At 40.1% G+C, this 17681-nt stretch overlaps 1 protein-coding gene across 1 annotated transcript; it reads left to right on the top strand.

The window, feature by feature from the left end:
* The first annotated feature begins 7089 nt into the window (after positions 1-7089).
* Positions 7090-14228, top strand: GPR33 (G protein-coupled receptor 33). The gene is made up of 2 exons (XM_065906392.1): positions 7090-7193; positions 13191-14228. The coding sequence occupies exon 2, from the start codon at positions 13206-13208 to the stop codon at positions 14226-14228; it is 1023 nt and encodes a 340-aa protein (XP_065762464.1). The 5' UTR covers positions 7090-7193; positions 13191-13205.
* Positions 14229-17681: the final 3453 nt, after the last annotated feature.

Here is a 17681-nt window from a genome sequence, read left to right as displayed (position 1 = left end):
GTGAGAGACTATTTTTGGGGACTCCAAAATCACTGCAGATGGTGACTGCAGTCATGAAATTAAAAGATGCTTGTTCCTTGGAAGAAAAGTTATGACTAACCTAGACAGCATACTAAAAAGCAGAGACATTACTTTGCCAACAAAGGTCCATCTAGTCAAAGCCATAGTTTTTCCAGCAGTCACGTATGGATATGAGAGCTGGACCATAAAGAAAGCTGAGCGCCAAAGAACTGATACTGGTGGTGGAGGAAACTCTTGAGAGTCCCTTAGACTGCAGGGAGATGAAACCAGTCAATCCTAAAGGAAATCAGTCCTAAATATTCATTGGAAGGACTGATGCTGAAGCTGAAACTCCAATACTTTGGCCACGTGATGCAAAGAACTGACTCATTTGAAAAGACCCTAATGATTGAAGGCAGGAAGAGAAGGGGATGATAGAGGTTGAGATGGTTGGATGGCATCACCGATGCTATGGACATGTGTTTGAGTAAGCTCCAGGAGTTGGTGGTGGACAAGGAAGCCTGGCATGCTGCGGTTCATGCTGTTGCAAAGAGTTGGATATGACTGAGTGACTGAACTGAACACATCAGGATTTAAAGACCCTCAAAAAAGGATGCAAACACTTCAATAATTTTGTATTGATTAAATGTTGAAATTATAATATTTGTATATATAGTTAAATGAAATAACATCATTAAAATGAATTCTACCTACTGCTTTTTACTTTTTAAATTGACTTCTGGAAAATTTTAATATGACTTGCATAATATTTCTACTGGACAGCACTGCCTTCACTTTTCAGTAATTTTAGGATACTAAATCGGGAGAATATTAAACTTCATTCCTAAATTCTTGGGATTTCTCAAGCTTACAGTTTACCTTAAAAAAGGATCAGAAATGTAAAATCTACATACATGGTTAACAAAATAAAAAACATGAAACTCATGTGCACCTACATATATCTGTACCTCCTAAATCCTTTCACTTACCCCCATCTTCGTCTCCACTACTTGGTCCAAGTTGCCTTTGTCTCTTGTCTGAACTAACAGAATAGTCTCGAACAGATGTAGCAGCATCTCTCTGATGCCCACCCATAACTCCTTGTTATTACTGTGTCAGTTCTTGCTGGCCAAATTTCCTCTGCCAGGATCCACTTTCTTTTAAGCCCAAAACTTTCTCTGATCAAAGGATCCCATTCTATCACATCTGTGAAAAAGGAAGTACCAAGAAATTAATACCTTCTGGGCGCATCCATCAACCAAAAATTGACAGGAATTGGTATATAAACACCCAAGCTCCTTGTTCCTTGGCTGGGGTAACCCAGTGGTACATGCTCTACACCATTTTCCAGAGTTCCTCAGTGGGATTAAGCATTAATTACCCACAACCGTATCTACATTTCATAGGGCGGCCAAGAGTCAGACACGACTGAGTGACTGAGCCCAGGGGAGTACCTTGTTTAATGGTTCACCCTTCATTTGCTCCTGCCTTGTCCTCATCCCTTGCCAGAGTTTCCTGGGGTCATTTCAGAAAAAAACCACCTACTTTAGAATCCTTGTCTCATCCTCATTCCTTGCCAGAGTTTCCTGGGGTCATTTCAGAAAATAACCACCTACTTTAGAATCCTTGTCTATGGGTCTAGGTCTTGTCTATGGAACACAAACTGAGATAATTAGTTTTCCCACTGCCATACTCATCTTTAACCAACCCATTCTCCACCTTAAAAGCCAGACTATCTTTTTAAACTATCACCAGAGTCATATCACTTCTTACCTAAAACCTTTCAGTGATTTCCACTGCTTTTAGGATAAGGACTATCTGATACCTTAGTTTGAAGTTTCTAGATGTTGATTCCAATGATTACTTTACTACCTGAGTTCCTTTGCCACACTTTAGAGATCTTACCATCAAACAAAACATTGTAGATCAACTACACTTCAATCAAAAGCTTTTGTAAAAAATAGAACTTCTGCACCTTGAACATTGCAAATTCTAGTATCCTACTTCAACCACAGTCTATTTTCATACAAACATGACTATACCTTCACCAGACCTCCAGTCCCTCAACCCTGCCCTTTCTCTCCCTCTGTCAAGCTCACAATGGTTTTGCTATTCTTCCTAAACTCCTAGAAATATCACTTCTACCATATTATCAGCACTCTCAACTCTGTTGGCCGCCTGCTCTGGTAGTATTAGCATGGAAACCATCAGCCAAGAATATTTTGACAATCTGCTTCTTCTACATCCAGGCTGAAAGTAAATGTAACAGAGTAGATGGTTGATAATTTTAAATTTTCACAATGAGGTATTTTTCCCCATTCCCAGGGGGAATCCACAAATAAGTGATCCTAATTTCAAATAGACCCAAATCATAGCTCAATGATTTAAATGTGTCTCATCACTTCCATTGGAAATTCTAAATTTTCACTATTTTCCATCACCCTTCTTTTGTTCACTTTCAGCAGATTACACTGAGTCTGAGTTTACAGAGAAGTAAGTCTATCAAGGACTCAATTCTATCATCCTGTCAAAAGCCCATCTCCCCACCTGTGCTCCAAAACCCAAGCCTTTTTCCTCCAGGACTGAATCTGAATCCAAGTCTTTCCATAAACAAGATGCAGACCAACTTCCCAGTCTCACATTCTGCCTCTCCTGAAGATACATCCTACCTGCAGTTCCTGGAATGCTGTCCAGACATAGAGAGCATCTGGAGCCTGATGTGGTGGATCTTATCCAATAAGACTGCTGCTGCTGCTAAGTCACGTCAGTCGTGTCCAACTCTGTGTGACCCCACAGACGGCAGCCCACCAGGCTCCTGTCCCTGGGATTCTCCAGGCAAGAACACTGGAGTGGGCTAGGAGCAGACGAACCTAGGAGATAGTTTCCTGAATAAGGCTGAATTTCTGTTTCCAGGAATGCTATCATAACAAGGACCCAGTCAAGGAGGAGAACACAAGCCATAAATCATGACATGAGGTTGAAAGGTCATGAACCAAAGATTCTAATAAGTGGGGAGACCTAATTCAGAGAGCAAGAGCAGACAGAAAGTAGAAAGGGGTCAAAAAGGAGGAAACAGACAGGGAGCAAGAAGTGAGTTAGGTCCAGGGTAATGGTCTTCTCTTAATCCCTATACACTTGGCTCCTTTAGGTCATCCAAAGTCATTAAATGTCACCTACTGAAAGACTTTTCCCAGCAGCCCCATTTGGCTAGTCACTTAGTTACTCATCACATTGCTATGTCTTAATTAATAACACTCTGAATAATACTGTAGGTGCTAGCTGACATTTGATTGTTGATTTATTGTACGTCTCTCCCAACTAGAATGTAAGCTCCATTAGAACAAAACTCTTCTTATTTATTCTATAACCCCAGTGACAAAAACAATGATGATAAATATTAAATAAACGAATTAAATCTCAGGAATACTTTGCATTTTTTAAAAACCTCCAAATGATTCTAACTTCAGTCAGAATGAAAACCATTGGGTTAATAGATGTTTTGTTGTTCCCATTGGGCTGGGATGTGGAAAAGACAATATTTTTTAATTATTTGCTTTCCCTAGTCTTGAACGTTCTCTGGCATGCATTAGATACTCAATAAATATTTCTTGAATTGAACTGCCTGGATTTGTTCCAGCCCACTGGGTTTGCCAGTGTTCTCTGATACAGCTTATATACTAATATTAATGATCATGTATTTAGCATACATGTGCCAGGTACTGTACTAACCCCTTATATATGGAAAGAATTGTTATTAATAATTCTTAATAATATTTAATAACTTATTAATTCTCAAAAGAATACTTCAGGAGAGGAGTTTTCTTTCTTTTTTCACACATACAAATGAGGAAACTTGAGACTCAGGAAGGTTTTATATGGTAAGTAAAAGAGTTAGAATTTAAAACTATGGCTTTGTGTTCTATCCTATATTGTTTTGTGCAATCAATATAGTGCCTATAAGTAGTGCATCAGTATTTTTAGTGTACATTATTTCTTCCCTAAATCTTTTATTAACTAATAATGGAATCTAGGACAAGTTTCCAAGTATCTTGATGGATCTTAGTCTCTTCACCTACAGCACCAGGAATTAGATGAAGTTAACTGCTTGATCTCCTTCAGCTCTAAAATTATATACATGTATGAGTTCATAGACTTTCAAGCATTTCACCATCTGTTTTTGCATTTCTATTTCATACTGTGATCAAATCAAAACAACATAAAACAGTTTCCATTTCCATGAATCCTCCTCTTGAAACCACCAGACTTATTTTGAAATATGAAAAGTGAAATGAATGAAGTCATACCAAAGCCGCAGAAGAAAAGTTCCTTCCTCAAACAGTTTGCATCTTTCTCAACAGAGATAATATCATTGATGTAATTACCTATTAGATAAAAAATTCTCACTAATGAGAGTGTTTCACAGGGGAGTAATGGAAGAATGAAATTTTAGGCTATGTAATAGTGAAACAGAAAATTTTGGTGGGGGGTGGGGGTAAGGAATTAAATACTAGTCCCAAATATATTTATTATTTATGAATTTTACTAAATATTGAGTTTGGAAATGTAGAGTGGAGTGGGGAGGAGGAAGAACCTGGCCCAAATTCCTTGTTGTACTAATGAAATAGTAAAGGGCAGTGGAAAGAGCCCTTATTCTTTTTTTGGTGGAAACCTATTGTGAATCACTCAGCTTCTCTCAATCTCATTTTTGCTAATCTTCAAAATTAGTAGGTGTGGATCAAATAATATCTCAGATTGTTCCAAATCTGTGGATTAGCTCACAGGGTATGAAAACCTAGCAAGAAATTCCTTTTAAAAGGCAGTTCAGTTCAGTTCAGTTCAATTCAGCCGCTTATTCATGTCCGACTCTTTGGACCCCATGGACTGCAGCACACCAGGCTGCCTTGTCCATTGACAACTCCCGGAGTTTACTCAACCTTATGTCCATTGAGTGGGTGATGCCATCAAACCTTCTCATCCTTTGTTGTCCCCTTATCCTCCCGCCTTCAATCTTTCCCAACATCAGGGTCTTTTCAAATGACTCAGTTTTTCACATCACGTGGCAAAAGTATTAGACTTTCAGCTTCAGCATCAGTCCTGCCAATGAATAATAAGGACTGACTTCCTTTAGGATGGACTGGTTGGATCTCCTTGCCGTCCAAGGGACTCTCAAGAGTCTTCTCCAACACCACAGTTCAAAAGCATCAATTCTTCGGCGCTCAGCTTTCTTCATAGTCCAACTCTTGCATCCATACATGACTACTGGAAAAACCATAGCTTTCACTAGACGGACCTTTGTTGGCAAAGTAATGTCTCCGTTTTTAGTATGCTGTCTAGGTTCGTCATAACTTTTCTCCCACAGAGTAAGCGTCTTTTAATTTCATGGCTGCAGTCACCATTTGCAGTGATTTTGGAGCCCCCAAAAATAAAGTCTGCCACTGTTTCCATTGATTCCCATCTATTTGCCATGAAGTGGTGGGACCAGATGCCATGATCTTAGTTTTCAGAATGTTGAGTTTTAAGCCAACTTTTTCACTCTCCTCTTTCACTTTCATCAAGAGACTCTTTAGTTCTTCTTTGCTTTCTGCCATAAGGGTGGTATCATCTGCATATCTGAGGTTATTGATCTCTCTCCTGGAAATCTCGATTCCAGCTTGTGCTGCATCCAGCCCAGCATTTCTCATGATTAGCAAGTTTGAAAACTTATCTTGAAGCAAAGAAGATCAGTTCTGAGGTTGAAGATCAAAGCTTCAAATGAAATTAAGAACTAAAATGTAAGTCTATTTTTCATAAGGCTACAGTAACAATGAAGGCTTTACAATTCTAACACAAATAATGGATTCCTGAGCTTCACTCCTGAAGCCACACAACAGTTTTGATGTGTTTTTTCACCACTGGCAGTGCAGAGATGAGGAGGAAAGCAAGCAGGAGAGAAATCAGGACACTGAGGTCAGCACAGAGGCTGATCCTAAAAATTTCAGAGTTGGATTAAAGAGAAGCAACTAGAAAATGTAGGGCTCAGTCAGTCATAAATACATTACACGCATTGTAGGATTTTCTTATAATGCGATTGTCTTCTTGGATATGGTAACCACTTCTGTGTTCTTTCTAGCCATTCTCAACAACTGTACAAATGCAGATCTTTCTGCCTGTCAGTCACTACAATATTAATTTTTGGCCTGTTATCATACATTCCATTTTACTGTGAAACTCGATATTTGAATTTTCCTTTCTGGTCACTGTCTCTCCAGCAGGAGATTCTACCATTTTCTGACTAACTTTTCCATGCTTAATAGTTATCACCTCCCTATGTACCCAACATCATGCATGCATATGCTAATTAACAAGGTAGAAAAAAGGCAGAGTAGGTGTCTGGTGGGATGACCAAATATGAGATGGTAATTTTTTTTGAGAAGGTGATTTTTAATCAGTGTTTTAACACTAGAAACAAGCTTTGTTAATGGAATAACAATAGTTAAACAGAAAAATGCTTTTGAAATGTAGTGTTGGAGAAGACTCTTGGGAGTCCCTTGGACTGCAAGGAGACCCAACTAGTCCACCCTAAAGGGAATCAGTCCTGGATATTCATTGGAAGGACTGATGGTGAAGGTCAAACTCCAATACTTTGGCCACCTGATGTGAAGAACTGACTCATTTGAAAAGACCGTAATGCTGGGAAAGATTGAAGGTGGGAGGAGAAGGGGATGACAGAGGATGAGATGGTTGGATGGCATCACTGACTCAATGCACATAAGTTTGGGTAAACTCAGGGCGTTGGTGATGGACAGGGAGGCCTGGAGTGCTGCAGTCCATGGGGTCGCAAAGAGTCAGACACGACTGAGTGACTGAACTGAACTGAACTGAAATAGAGTAACCTGAATAGCATAACATTGTTTATGGAATTTTTTAAATCTTTCCTTAAAATGGAGAAATGATTTGAAGAAATACTCAGCTCTCTGCCTACACCTTTAGAGTATACATTCCACAGAAAAAGGAAGGGGAAACAGCAAGAGGAAGTCTTGCTGAATATTTAAATAGTAGGTACATGGCTGGGGAGTAGCATAGGCAAGAAGAAAAGCAGATGAAAGGCAAGCAAAGTGTCACTAACTTTTGCCTCTGTCCCTGGAGAAGAAACTGCTGATATAGCGTCCCTTTGACCCTCCCAAGACCGTCTGGTGTGAAGATACAACTTCAAGGTAAGGTTCCCTGAGATAGCAGGTTTATCCTAGAGCTATCATCTGAATAGACCCTCTAGGCTCACTCCAGATCAAGCTTCCAGAGATTCTTGTGGTCGCCTCCTCCACAGTAGCTTGATGTTTCCAAGCTAAGGTGGGGTCTGCCTGAAAGTCACTTATGCCAAAGGTACCACTATAGTGAGGCTTCATAATAACTCTGACAGCCCTTGCCCCAATAGATGAAAATTTAGATTTTCTCAGAAATCCCTAGTGGTACTCTAGAATTTAGTAGTTGGGCTTTGGGAAAGAGAAATATGACATTAAAAGGGCAAAATGAGGCTCCAGCTACCCTTAATATAACAAGCTGAGGAGACTTCGCTGGCAGTTCAGTGGTTAAGAATTCATGCTTCCAGTGCAGAGGGTGTGGGTTTGATCCCTGATCAGGGGGAAAAGATTCCACATGCCATGCAGTGAGGCAATAAAAAGTTCAACAAACAGGTAAAAAGTTATTGAATGCTTAATACATGCTATGAAGGGAGGTAAGTGATTCAAATATATTATCTCACTTAGTCCTCATAAGAAGTCACTGGGGTTTAGAAGATGAAACAGGCTTGGAGTTAAGAGTCCAAAATCACAGAACTGGTAAGTGGTAGAGACAGGATTGAAACCCAGTTTGGTGAGATGCCAGAGCCCCAGTTCTGCCCCATTAGTTTATAAGTGCCATGCCGTGCTGTGTTCAGTCACGCCCTACTCTTTGCAGTCCCATGGACTGTAGCCCACCAGGATCCTCTATCCTTGGAATTTTCCAAGCAAGAATGCTAGAGAGACTTGCCATTTCTTCTTCCACAGGATCTTCCCGACCCAGGGATTGAACCTGCATCTTTTGCATATCCTGCATTCGCAGGCGAGTTCTTTACCACTAGTGCCACCTGGGAAGGCCCAATTTATAAGTAACTACTTTAAAACCATTTCAAAAGATGTTTAAGGATGAAGAAATCTCCTGGTCCTGTGCAATAAATCAGGGTTCCTAGGAAACTTTATCAGAGAAGGCAATGGCTTTTATTTCCAATATTCTGGGAGGTGGGTCATAGAGAATCCTGCTGAAATTTATGTCAGAGAGTGTTTTGCCTATGTTCTCCTCTAGGAGTTTTATAGTTTCTGGTCTTACATTTAGATCTTTAATCCATTTTGAGTTTATTTTTGTGTATGGTGTTAGGAAGTGTTCTAGTTTCATTCTTTTACAAGTGGTTGACCAGTTTTCCCAGCACCACTTGTTAAAGAGGTTGTCTTTTTTCCATTGTATATCCTTGCCTCCTTTGTCAAAGATAAGGTGTCCATAGGTTCGTGGATTTATCTCTGGGCTTTCTATTCTGTTCCATTGATCTATATTTCTGTCTTTGTGCCAGTACCATACTGTCTTGATGACTGTGGCTTTGTAGTAGAGTCTGAAGTCAGGCAGGTTGATTCCTCCAGTTCCATTCTTCTTTCTCAAGATTACTTTGGCTATTCGAGGTTTTTTGTATTTCCATACAAATTGTGGATTATTTGTTCTAGTTCTGTGAAAAATACCGTTGGTAGCTTGATAGGGATTGCATTGAATCTATAGATTGCTTTGGGTAGAATAGCCATTTTGACAATATTGATTCTTCTAATCCATGAACACGGTATGTTTCTCCATCTGTTTGTGTCCTCTTTGATTTCTTTCATCAGCGTTTTATAGTTTTCTATGTATAGGTCTTTTGTTTCTTTAGGTAGATATACTCCTAAGTATTTTATTCTTTTTGTTGCAATGGTGAATGGTATTGTTTCCTTAATTTCTCTTTCTGTTTTTTCATTGTTAGTGTATAGGAATGCAAGGGATTTCTGTGTGTTAATTTTATATCCTGCAACTTTACTATATTCATTAATTAGCTCTAGTAAAAGCAAAAATAAACAAATGGGACCTAATGAAAATTAAAAGCTTTTGCACAACAAAGGAAACTATAAGTAAGGTGAAAAGACAGCCCTCAGATTGGGAGAAAATAATAACAAATGAGGAAACAGACAAAGGATTAATCTCAAAAATATACAAGCAACTCCTGAAGCTCAATTCCAGAAAAATAAACGACCCAATCAAAAAATGGGCCAAAGAACTAAACAGACATTTCTCCAAAGAAGACATACAGATGGCTAACAAACACATGAAAAGATGCTCAACATCACTCATTATCAGAGAAATGCAAATCAAAACCTCAATGAGGTACCATTACACGCCAGTCAGGATGGCTGCTATCCAAAAGTCTACAAGCAATAAATGCTGGAGAGGGTGTGGAGAAAAGGGAACCCTCTTACACTGTTGGTGGGAATGCAAACTAGTACAGCCACTATGGAAAACAGTGTGGAGATTTCTTAAAAAACTGGAAATAGAACTGCCATATGACCCAGCAATACCACTTCTGGGCATACACACTGAGGAATCCAGATCTGAAAGAGACACGTGCACCCCAATGTTCATCGCAGCACTGTTTATAATAGCCAGGACATGGAAGCAACCTAGATGCCCATCAGCAGACAAATGGATAAGGAAGCTGTGGTACATATATACCATGGAATATTACTCAGCCGTTAAAAAGAATTCATTTGAATCAGTTCTAATGAGATGGATAAAACTGGAGCCCATTATACAGAGTGAAGTAAGCCAGAAAGATAAAGAACATTACAGTATACTAACACATATATATGGAATTTAGATAGATGGTAGCGATAACCCTATATGCAAAACAGAAAAAGAGACACAGAAGTACAGAACAGACTTTTGAACTCTGGGGGAGAACGTGAGGGTGGGATGTTTTGAAAGAACAGCATGTATATTATCTATGGTGAAACAGACCACCAGCCCAGGTGGGATGCATGAGTCAAGTGCTCGGGCCTGGTGCACTGGGAGGACCCTGAGGAGTCGGGTGGAGAGGGAGGTGGGAGGGGGGATCGGGATGGGGAATACGTGTAACTATATGGCTTATTCATGTCAATGTATGACAAAATCCACTGAAATATTGTGAAGTGATTGGCCTCCAACTAATAAAATAATATTAAAAAAAAAAAAAAAAAAAGGAAGGCAATGGCAACCCACTCCAGGACTCTTGCCTGGAAAGTCCCATGGACGGAGGAGCCTGGTGGGCTGCACTCCATGGGGTTGTGAAGAGTCAGACACGACTGAGTGACTTCACTTTCACTTTTCACTTTCATGCATTGGAGAAGGAAATGGCAACCCACTCCAGTATTCTTGCCTAGAGAATCCCAGGGACGGGGAAGCCTGGTGGGCTGCCATCTATGGGGTCACACAGAGTCAGACACGACTGAAGCGACTTAACAGCAGTAGTAGCCGCAGGAAACTTTATATGCTCTTCAGAATCGCTACCGATGTTGATTTTCCTCAAGTCCTACACTACTTTCAGTCACCCTTCTAGATGGAGCCCAGCCACACAATTTTTAATAAAACCTTCTCTATAATTCAGTTTCTCATATCCACATACAGAACTATCATACACACAACCAGGCAAACACTAAACATATACACACTACACAGATAAATACACACACAAACTGCTGATACACAGAGACCATAAGAATATGCCACACACACTCAGATCACAGATACATACACATACACACACACCTCCACACACATCCTCCCATGAATTCAAACACACACCATTAGAGACACACACACACCATGCACACACATACACACAAATGCACCACAAACATAAAGACAGACCACAGGCACACAGACACACAGGTACACACATACACACCACACACAAATAGATACACATAGGTCTACACACACAATATCAGAAACCCTCCATAGGATTTTGTTTCTCCTTGTCTACACACGCCCCACTATCTGTCTAGTTTCCACCATATTCATCATCTCATTAACAACTCATCTCCCACCACCGGTCTCTTCTCTTTGTCCTACTCCTTCCCAAACAGGGAAAACACAGCTCTTTTCTTTCCATTCCTCAGAGCAACCACCAACACAAGAAAGTTGTGATTAGTGAGGATAAGGGAGACATGACACCGTGCCAAAGCATAGCAAGTGGATTAAAATGAAACATTAAGACATTCCTCACTTTAAATCCCCTGTGTCATCTCTGCTTCTCAGAATATCTCATTGGCCCTTCCTCCTCTGTAAGCCTCCCACCCTCCTGCTGTGTTTTCACGTGGCCCCTCTCTGGAGAACATCTTCACTCCTCTTCCCTCTTCCCATAGTCCCAGGACCTCTACCCAGCCTCTTCCTAGGGCTCCGACTCTTTCACTCACCATTGCTCATCCATGCCATGTCCCAAGACTTCACTTTTTATTCCCAAAGCAGACTACCAAGGTATCTTCCCGAACAGGATCATTTTTCTACTTGGCAGGGAAAATCTTGCAACTCCCTTAGCAGGCAGAATTAACTTAAGGCAGTTGTGATTTTAACAGCAATTATGCTATTTCTTCTCTCTCTGTATTCTTAGAATGTTTTTGTTTAGTGAAAAAAAATTATAGTAATTTCTACTGCTTTACCCAGTTTATCAAAAACTAATTAGTTGATATGATTCTATTATAATAACTATTTTCCAAAATATTCTCAGGTCTATATTTTCAATACTATAGGGGCATTTATTCAAGAAATAGGATATTCTGAATCATCAAAGACTCTGTTTCATGGAACACCATTAAAATACTACACATGTGGATAGACCTAGAGATTGTCATACTGAGTGAAGAAAGTCAGACACAGAAAGACAAATATCATATGGTATTTCTTATATGTGGAATCTAAAAAAATGAGGGTACAAATGAATTTATTTACAAAACAGAAGTAGAGTCACACATGTAGAAAACAAACTTATGGTTAGCAGGAGATAAAAGGGAAGAGGCATAAATTGGAAGATTGGGACTGACATATACACACTACTATATAAAAAATAGATAATAATAAGAAACAGCTGCATAGCACAGGTAACTCTCCTCCATACTCTGTAATGGCCTATATGGGAAAAGAATATATTTAAAAAAGAGTGGATATGTGTATATATATAACTGATTCACTTTGCACTACTCTTGAAACTAACACAACATTGTAAATCAACTATACTGCAATAAAGTTTTTTTAATTAAAAAAACACTATACATGAATTTCCAATTTTCAAAGAAATAACAAAACACTGGTAGGGCTCCCCACCTGCCACAGTGGAGGTATGATGGGAGATGTTGATGAATAAGAAATTAAACCCCTCCTTCATTTTCTCCTCTGTTTAAATATTTGCCTTTATATGGAAAAAAAACTATTTTTATATAAAGCTCCTTGCATACAACAAGTATTGGATAAATATAAGTTCCTTGACTTCTCTCTCCTCTCCAAGAAAGAAAGAGCAGCTATGAGGTTCTACAATACACCCTCCTCTTTCATTGATTTTGGAAGGCCCTTCATGATCTCACAGTGCCAGAGAGCTCCCATATGAACTGAGTGTTAAATACTATTAATAGCTAATAACATTTATTATATATAATTAGCTCATTGGAGAAGTCTAACTATAGCTCCAGCATGATTACTAATTTGCAGCCATTGTTATATTTGTTATTCAGTTTCATTAGCAACATTACCCTAACCAAGTCCTAGTCAAGTAAAACTGTTTCTACACTGCCTTATTCAAGAACCTGTGCCTATCAAGAAGAGTCAGACTTCTGGCTAATCCCTAATTAGAATACTTTGAGCTACCTAAATCACTTAACAAAGTAAAAATATTCCAAATGTTATTTCTGTTTCACATTAATTCATTGCATCTATAGTGTTTCTATATTTGGTGCTCAAATTAATCTGATCCTAATTCCTCATACAAAAATAAAGAAAAATACCTAATTTGTATTATTGCAGAAATATTATCTGTCATTTTAAAAACACTGCCATTTTGAATATTAATATGCAAAAATTACTATTTTAATTTCCATGTTTAATCATGTCCTTTGCTTCTTTTTTGTTGTCATTTCCAGTTTCTCATTCCAATTATGGACCTGACCAACTCTACTGACTACCTGCTCAATGACTCTACTTTAATAAGAAACAGAACTCACATCTCAACTTCTGCCTCAAGAGTGATTGTTGTAGTTCTTTTGTTTATGTCATTTTTAATTGGCACTATCACCAATGGTCTCTATCTATGGGTGCTAAAATTCAAAATGAAAAAGACTGTCAATACTCTCTTATATTTTCATCTCATTCTCTCCTATTTTATTTCAATATTATTTTTGCCATTTTTGGCCATCTCTCACCTTCAAGATAATCACTGGAGCTTTGGAAGGGCCACGTGCAAGATCTTCAACAGCATTTTGTATGCAGCAATGTTCGCCTCCGTCTTCTTCATCTCGGCCATCAGTGTTGATCGTTACCTTCTCACTTTTCACCCGGTGTGGTCACAGCTGCATCGAACCCCACGCTGGGCTTCCAGCATCATCCTGGGAATCTGGATCTTTGCTGCTGCCCTTGGCATGCCCTATGTGGTTTTCAGGGAGACACATGCTGACCATAAAGGAAGGGTGACCTGCGAGAACAACTATGCTGTGTCTACTAACTGGGATAGCAAAAAGATGCAAACATTAAGGAAATGGATTCATGTAGCCTGTTTCAGCAGCCGCTTCTTGCTGGGCTTCCTTCTGCCTTTCCTCATCATCACCTTTTGTTATGAAAGAGTAGCCAAAAAGATGAAAGAGAGGGGACTGTTGAAATCCAGCAAGCCCTTCAAAGTCATGATGACAGCCATTGTCTCCTTCTTTGTGTGTTGGATGCCCTATCATGTATACCAAGGCTTACTTCTCTCTGAAAACAGATCTCTGTTTTTCCAGTTGACTCTCTTACTCACAGTGGTAACTACCACCTTCAATACTGTGTTTTCTCCCACACTCTACCTCTTTATTGGGGAGAACTTCAGAAAAGTTTTCAAGAAGTCTGTCCTTGTTCTTTTTGAGTCAACATTCAGTGAGGATTCCTCGTCAGAAAGGACAGAAAACCTAAATTCAGAAGACGACATGTAAATTTTGGATCCCAGAGCAAACAGTGGACTCTTAGTCAAAGACATCATCAGAGATAAATACTCAGCTTTTGTATATGATATACTGTCTATATTAGAGAGACACCTGGACTGTACGATCGTTAGATTTATAAATATTATAAGGGCTATAAAATGTGGTGGGTAATGTTGAAAATGCGGTGGGTAATGTTGAAAATGTGATTTTTTCTTTTTACTTTGTGGTAAAATACATGTAACATATAACACCATTTATTTTTCATTGTACATTTTGGTGGCATTAAATTCACAGTATTTTGCAATTATCACCACTATCTATTCCCAAAATTTTTAATCACCAGAAAGAGAAACTGTACCCGTTAAGCAGTAACTCTTCACTCCCCCTCCCCCCAACCCCTCATACCATCTAATCTGCTTTCTAGTTCTGTGAATTTGCTATTCTAGATGTTCTATGTAAGTGGAATCATACAGTATTTCTCCTTTTGTGTCTGGCTTATTTAACTTAATATAATGTTTTCAAGGTTTATCCATGTTGTAACATGTATCAGAACTCCGTTCTTTTTATGGCTAAATAATATTCTATTATAGGGTTCCCTGAAAACTCAGATGGTAAACTATCCACCTGCAATGAAGAAGACCCTGGTTCAATTCCCAGGTCAGGAAGATCCACTGGAGAAGGGATAGGCTATACACTCCATATTCTTGGGCTTCCCTTGTGGCTCAGCTGATACAAAATCCACCTGCAATGCGGGAGACCTGGGATTGATCCCTGGATTGGGAAGATCCCCGAGAGAAGGGAAAGTCTACTCACTCCAGCATTCTGGCCTGGAGAATTCCATGGACTGTGTTGCCAAGGGGTCACAAAGAGTCGGACACAACTGAGAGACTTTCACGTCACTTCACTTCATAGGAATATACCACATTTTGTTTATCGATTCTTCTGTTGAGAGACATTTGAGTTGTTCCCACCTTTTGGCTATTGTGAATAATGCTACTACGAACACTGGTGTACAAGTGTCTGAGTTTTTGTTTTCAAATTTTAAATTATTTTGAATTGCTGGGTTATGTGGCAATTCTTTAAGTTTTAAGGAATTGCCACCTTTTCCACAATAGCTGCACCATGTTGCATTCTCACCAGCAATTTATAAAAGCTTTGGTTTCTCCATACCCTCAGTTCAGTTCAGTTCAGTCTCTCAGTTGTGTCTGACTCTTTGCAACCCCATGGACTGCAGCATGCCAGTCATCCGTGTCCATCACCAACTCCCTGAGTTTACCCAAACTCATGTGCATTGAGTTGCACCATCTCATCCTCTGTCGTCACCTTCTCCTCTCGCCTTCAATCTTTCCCAGCATCAGGGTCTTTTCAAATGAGTCAGTTCTTCACATCATGTGGCCAAGGTATTGGAGTTTCAGCCTCAATATCAGTCCTTCCAATGAACGGCCAGGACTGATCTCCTTTAGGATGGACTAGTTGGGTCTCCTTGCAGTCTGAGGGACTCTCAAGAGTCTTCTCCAACACCACAGTTCAAAAGCATCAATTCTTCAGTGCTCAGCTTTCTTTATGGTCCAACTCTCACATCCATACATGACTACTGGAAAAACCATAGCCTTGACAAGACAGAGCTTTGTTGGCAAAGTAACATCTCTGCTTTTTAATATGCTGTCTGGGTTGGTCATAACTTTCCTTCCAAGAAGCGTCTTTTAATTTCATAACTGCAGTCACCACCTGCAGTGATGTTGGAGTCCCCAAAAATAAAGTCTGCCACTGTTTCCACTGTTTCCCCATCTATTTGCCATGAGTGATGGGACTGGATGCCATGATCTTTGTTTTCTAAATGTTGAGATTTAAGCCAACTTTTTCGCTCTCCTCTTTCACTTTCATCAAGAGGCTCTTTAGTTCTTCACTTTCTGCCATAAAGGTGGTGTCATCTGCATATCTGAGGTTATTGATATTTCTCCCGGTAATCTTGATTCCAGCTTGTGCTTCTTCCAGCCCAGCATTTCTCATGATGTACTCTGCATATAAGTTAAATAAGCAGGGTGGCAATATACAGCCTTGATGTACTGCTTTTCCTATTTGGAACCTGTCTGTTGTTCCATGTTCTAACTGTTGCTTCCTGACCTGCATATAGGTTTCTCAAGAGGCAGGTCAGGTGGTCTGGTATTCCCATCTCTTTCAGAATTTTCCACAGTTTGTTGTGATCCACACAGTCAAAGGCTTTGATATAGTCAATAAAGCAGAAATAGATATTTTCCTGGAACTCTCTTGCTTTTTTCAATGATCCAGAGGATGTTGGCAATGTGATCTCTGGTTTCTCTGCCTTTCCTAAATCCAGCTTGAACATCTAGAAGTTCATGGTTCACGTACAATCCCTACTATTTTCCTTTGTTTTCAAATATAGCCACCCTAGTTATGAAATCATGCAATTGTGATTCTTAACCTTTGACTTTTGAGGCTATAAGAATATCAATTTCTGAATACCAATAATTTTGCCAAGCCGAAACTCATTCTTCACACACAACAGGCCAATAAATCGGGAGACGAGTTGACAGAACAGGGAATAATGACTTTTGTCAGAAAGTTGGGAAGATCCCCTGGAGAAGTGAACGGCTACCCACTCCAGTATTCTGGCCTGGAGAATTCCATGGACAGTCAATGGAGTCGGGGACTGAGCGACTTTCACTTCACTTCACTTCATCTCGCAGAGTGAGAAGGCAGACTAGTGTGTCAAAAAACCATATCCCCTCAGTCTGAATTTAGTCACCGTAGGAGGGAGGGGCCTACTGTCACACCAGCCAATGGCTGATCAGAACCACTAACGGCAGCTCGCTTGCCGACGGGGCTCACTGTGACACTGACCAATGGCTGAGCCGGGCCACTCTAGCTTGTGCTCTTACCGCACTTTGGAGCAAAAAGGTGCAAGTCCAGAAAGCAGCCAGCTCTGAAGAAGCACCCAGCCATTCCTGCAATGTTTTCTTCCAGCCCTCGGTGGATCGAGGTGCCCAGGCCAGACAGCGGATACCACAGTGACCACACAGTGGCAGTTCACATGTCTGGTACCTGGGATCACTGTCTGAGGCAGCAGGCGTCATAGGATCACCTCGCCTCAGATCTCACCAGTCAGCTCCACGGAGGAGGTGGCCCCGGAGCTGGCGCCTCTGTAGTCCCGACCGAGGTGATGCGGGAACAGAGCATGAATGAACACACAAGAGCCAGCGCCAGGGAAGGAGGAGGGAAGGGCCCATCACACCTAAGGTTTAGGCTGAGAAGGTCACTAAGATAATAGCATCTATCAAGCTGAAGTTTCTATCACAGAATTCTCTAGCAAATAGACATTTGGACCAAGGCCTTTGTTTATTCGGATAGCACCTACATTACTTGTTATGAACAAAATCTAACATGGAGATCACAAGACACTTATCTATAAAGAATGCGTGCGTTCATACTAAGTTGCTTCAG

The sequence above is a fragment of the Muntiacus reevesi genome, chromosome 15, assembly GCF_963930625.1.
Source record: "Muntiacus reevesi chromosome 15, mMunRee1.1, whole genome shotgun sequence".
In the NCBI taxonomy this organism is placed as follows: Eukaryota; Metazoa; Chordata; class Mammalia; order Artiodactyla; family Cervidae; genus Muntiacus; species Muntiacus reevesi.
Note: the sequence above shows the minus strand (reverse complement) of the source record. Positions and strands in the feature narration are given on the sequence as shown.

Bases quoted from the DNA above. Each gene is read 5' to 3' on its own strand.
- GPR33 (XM_065906392.1), top strand. From the start codon at position 13,206: ATGGACCTGACCAACTCTACTGACTACCTGCTCAATGACTCTACTTTA.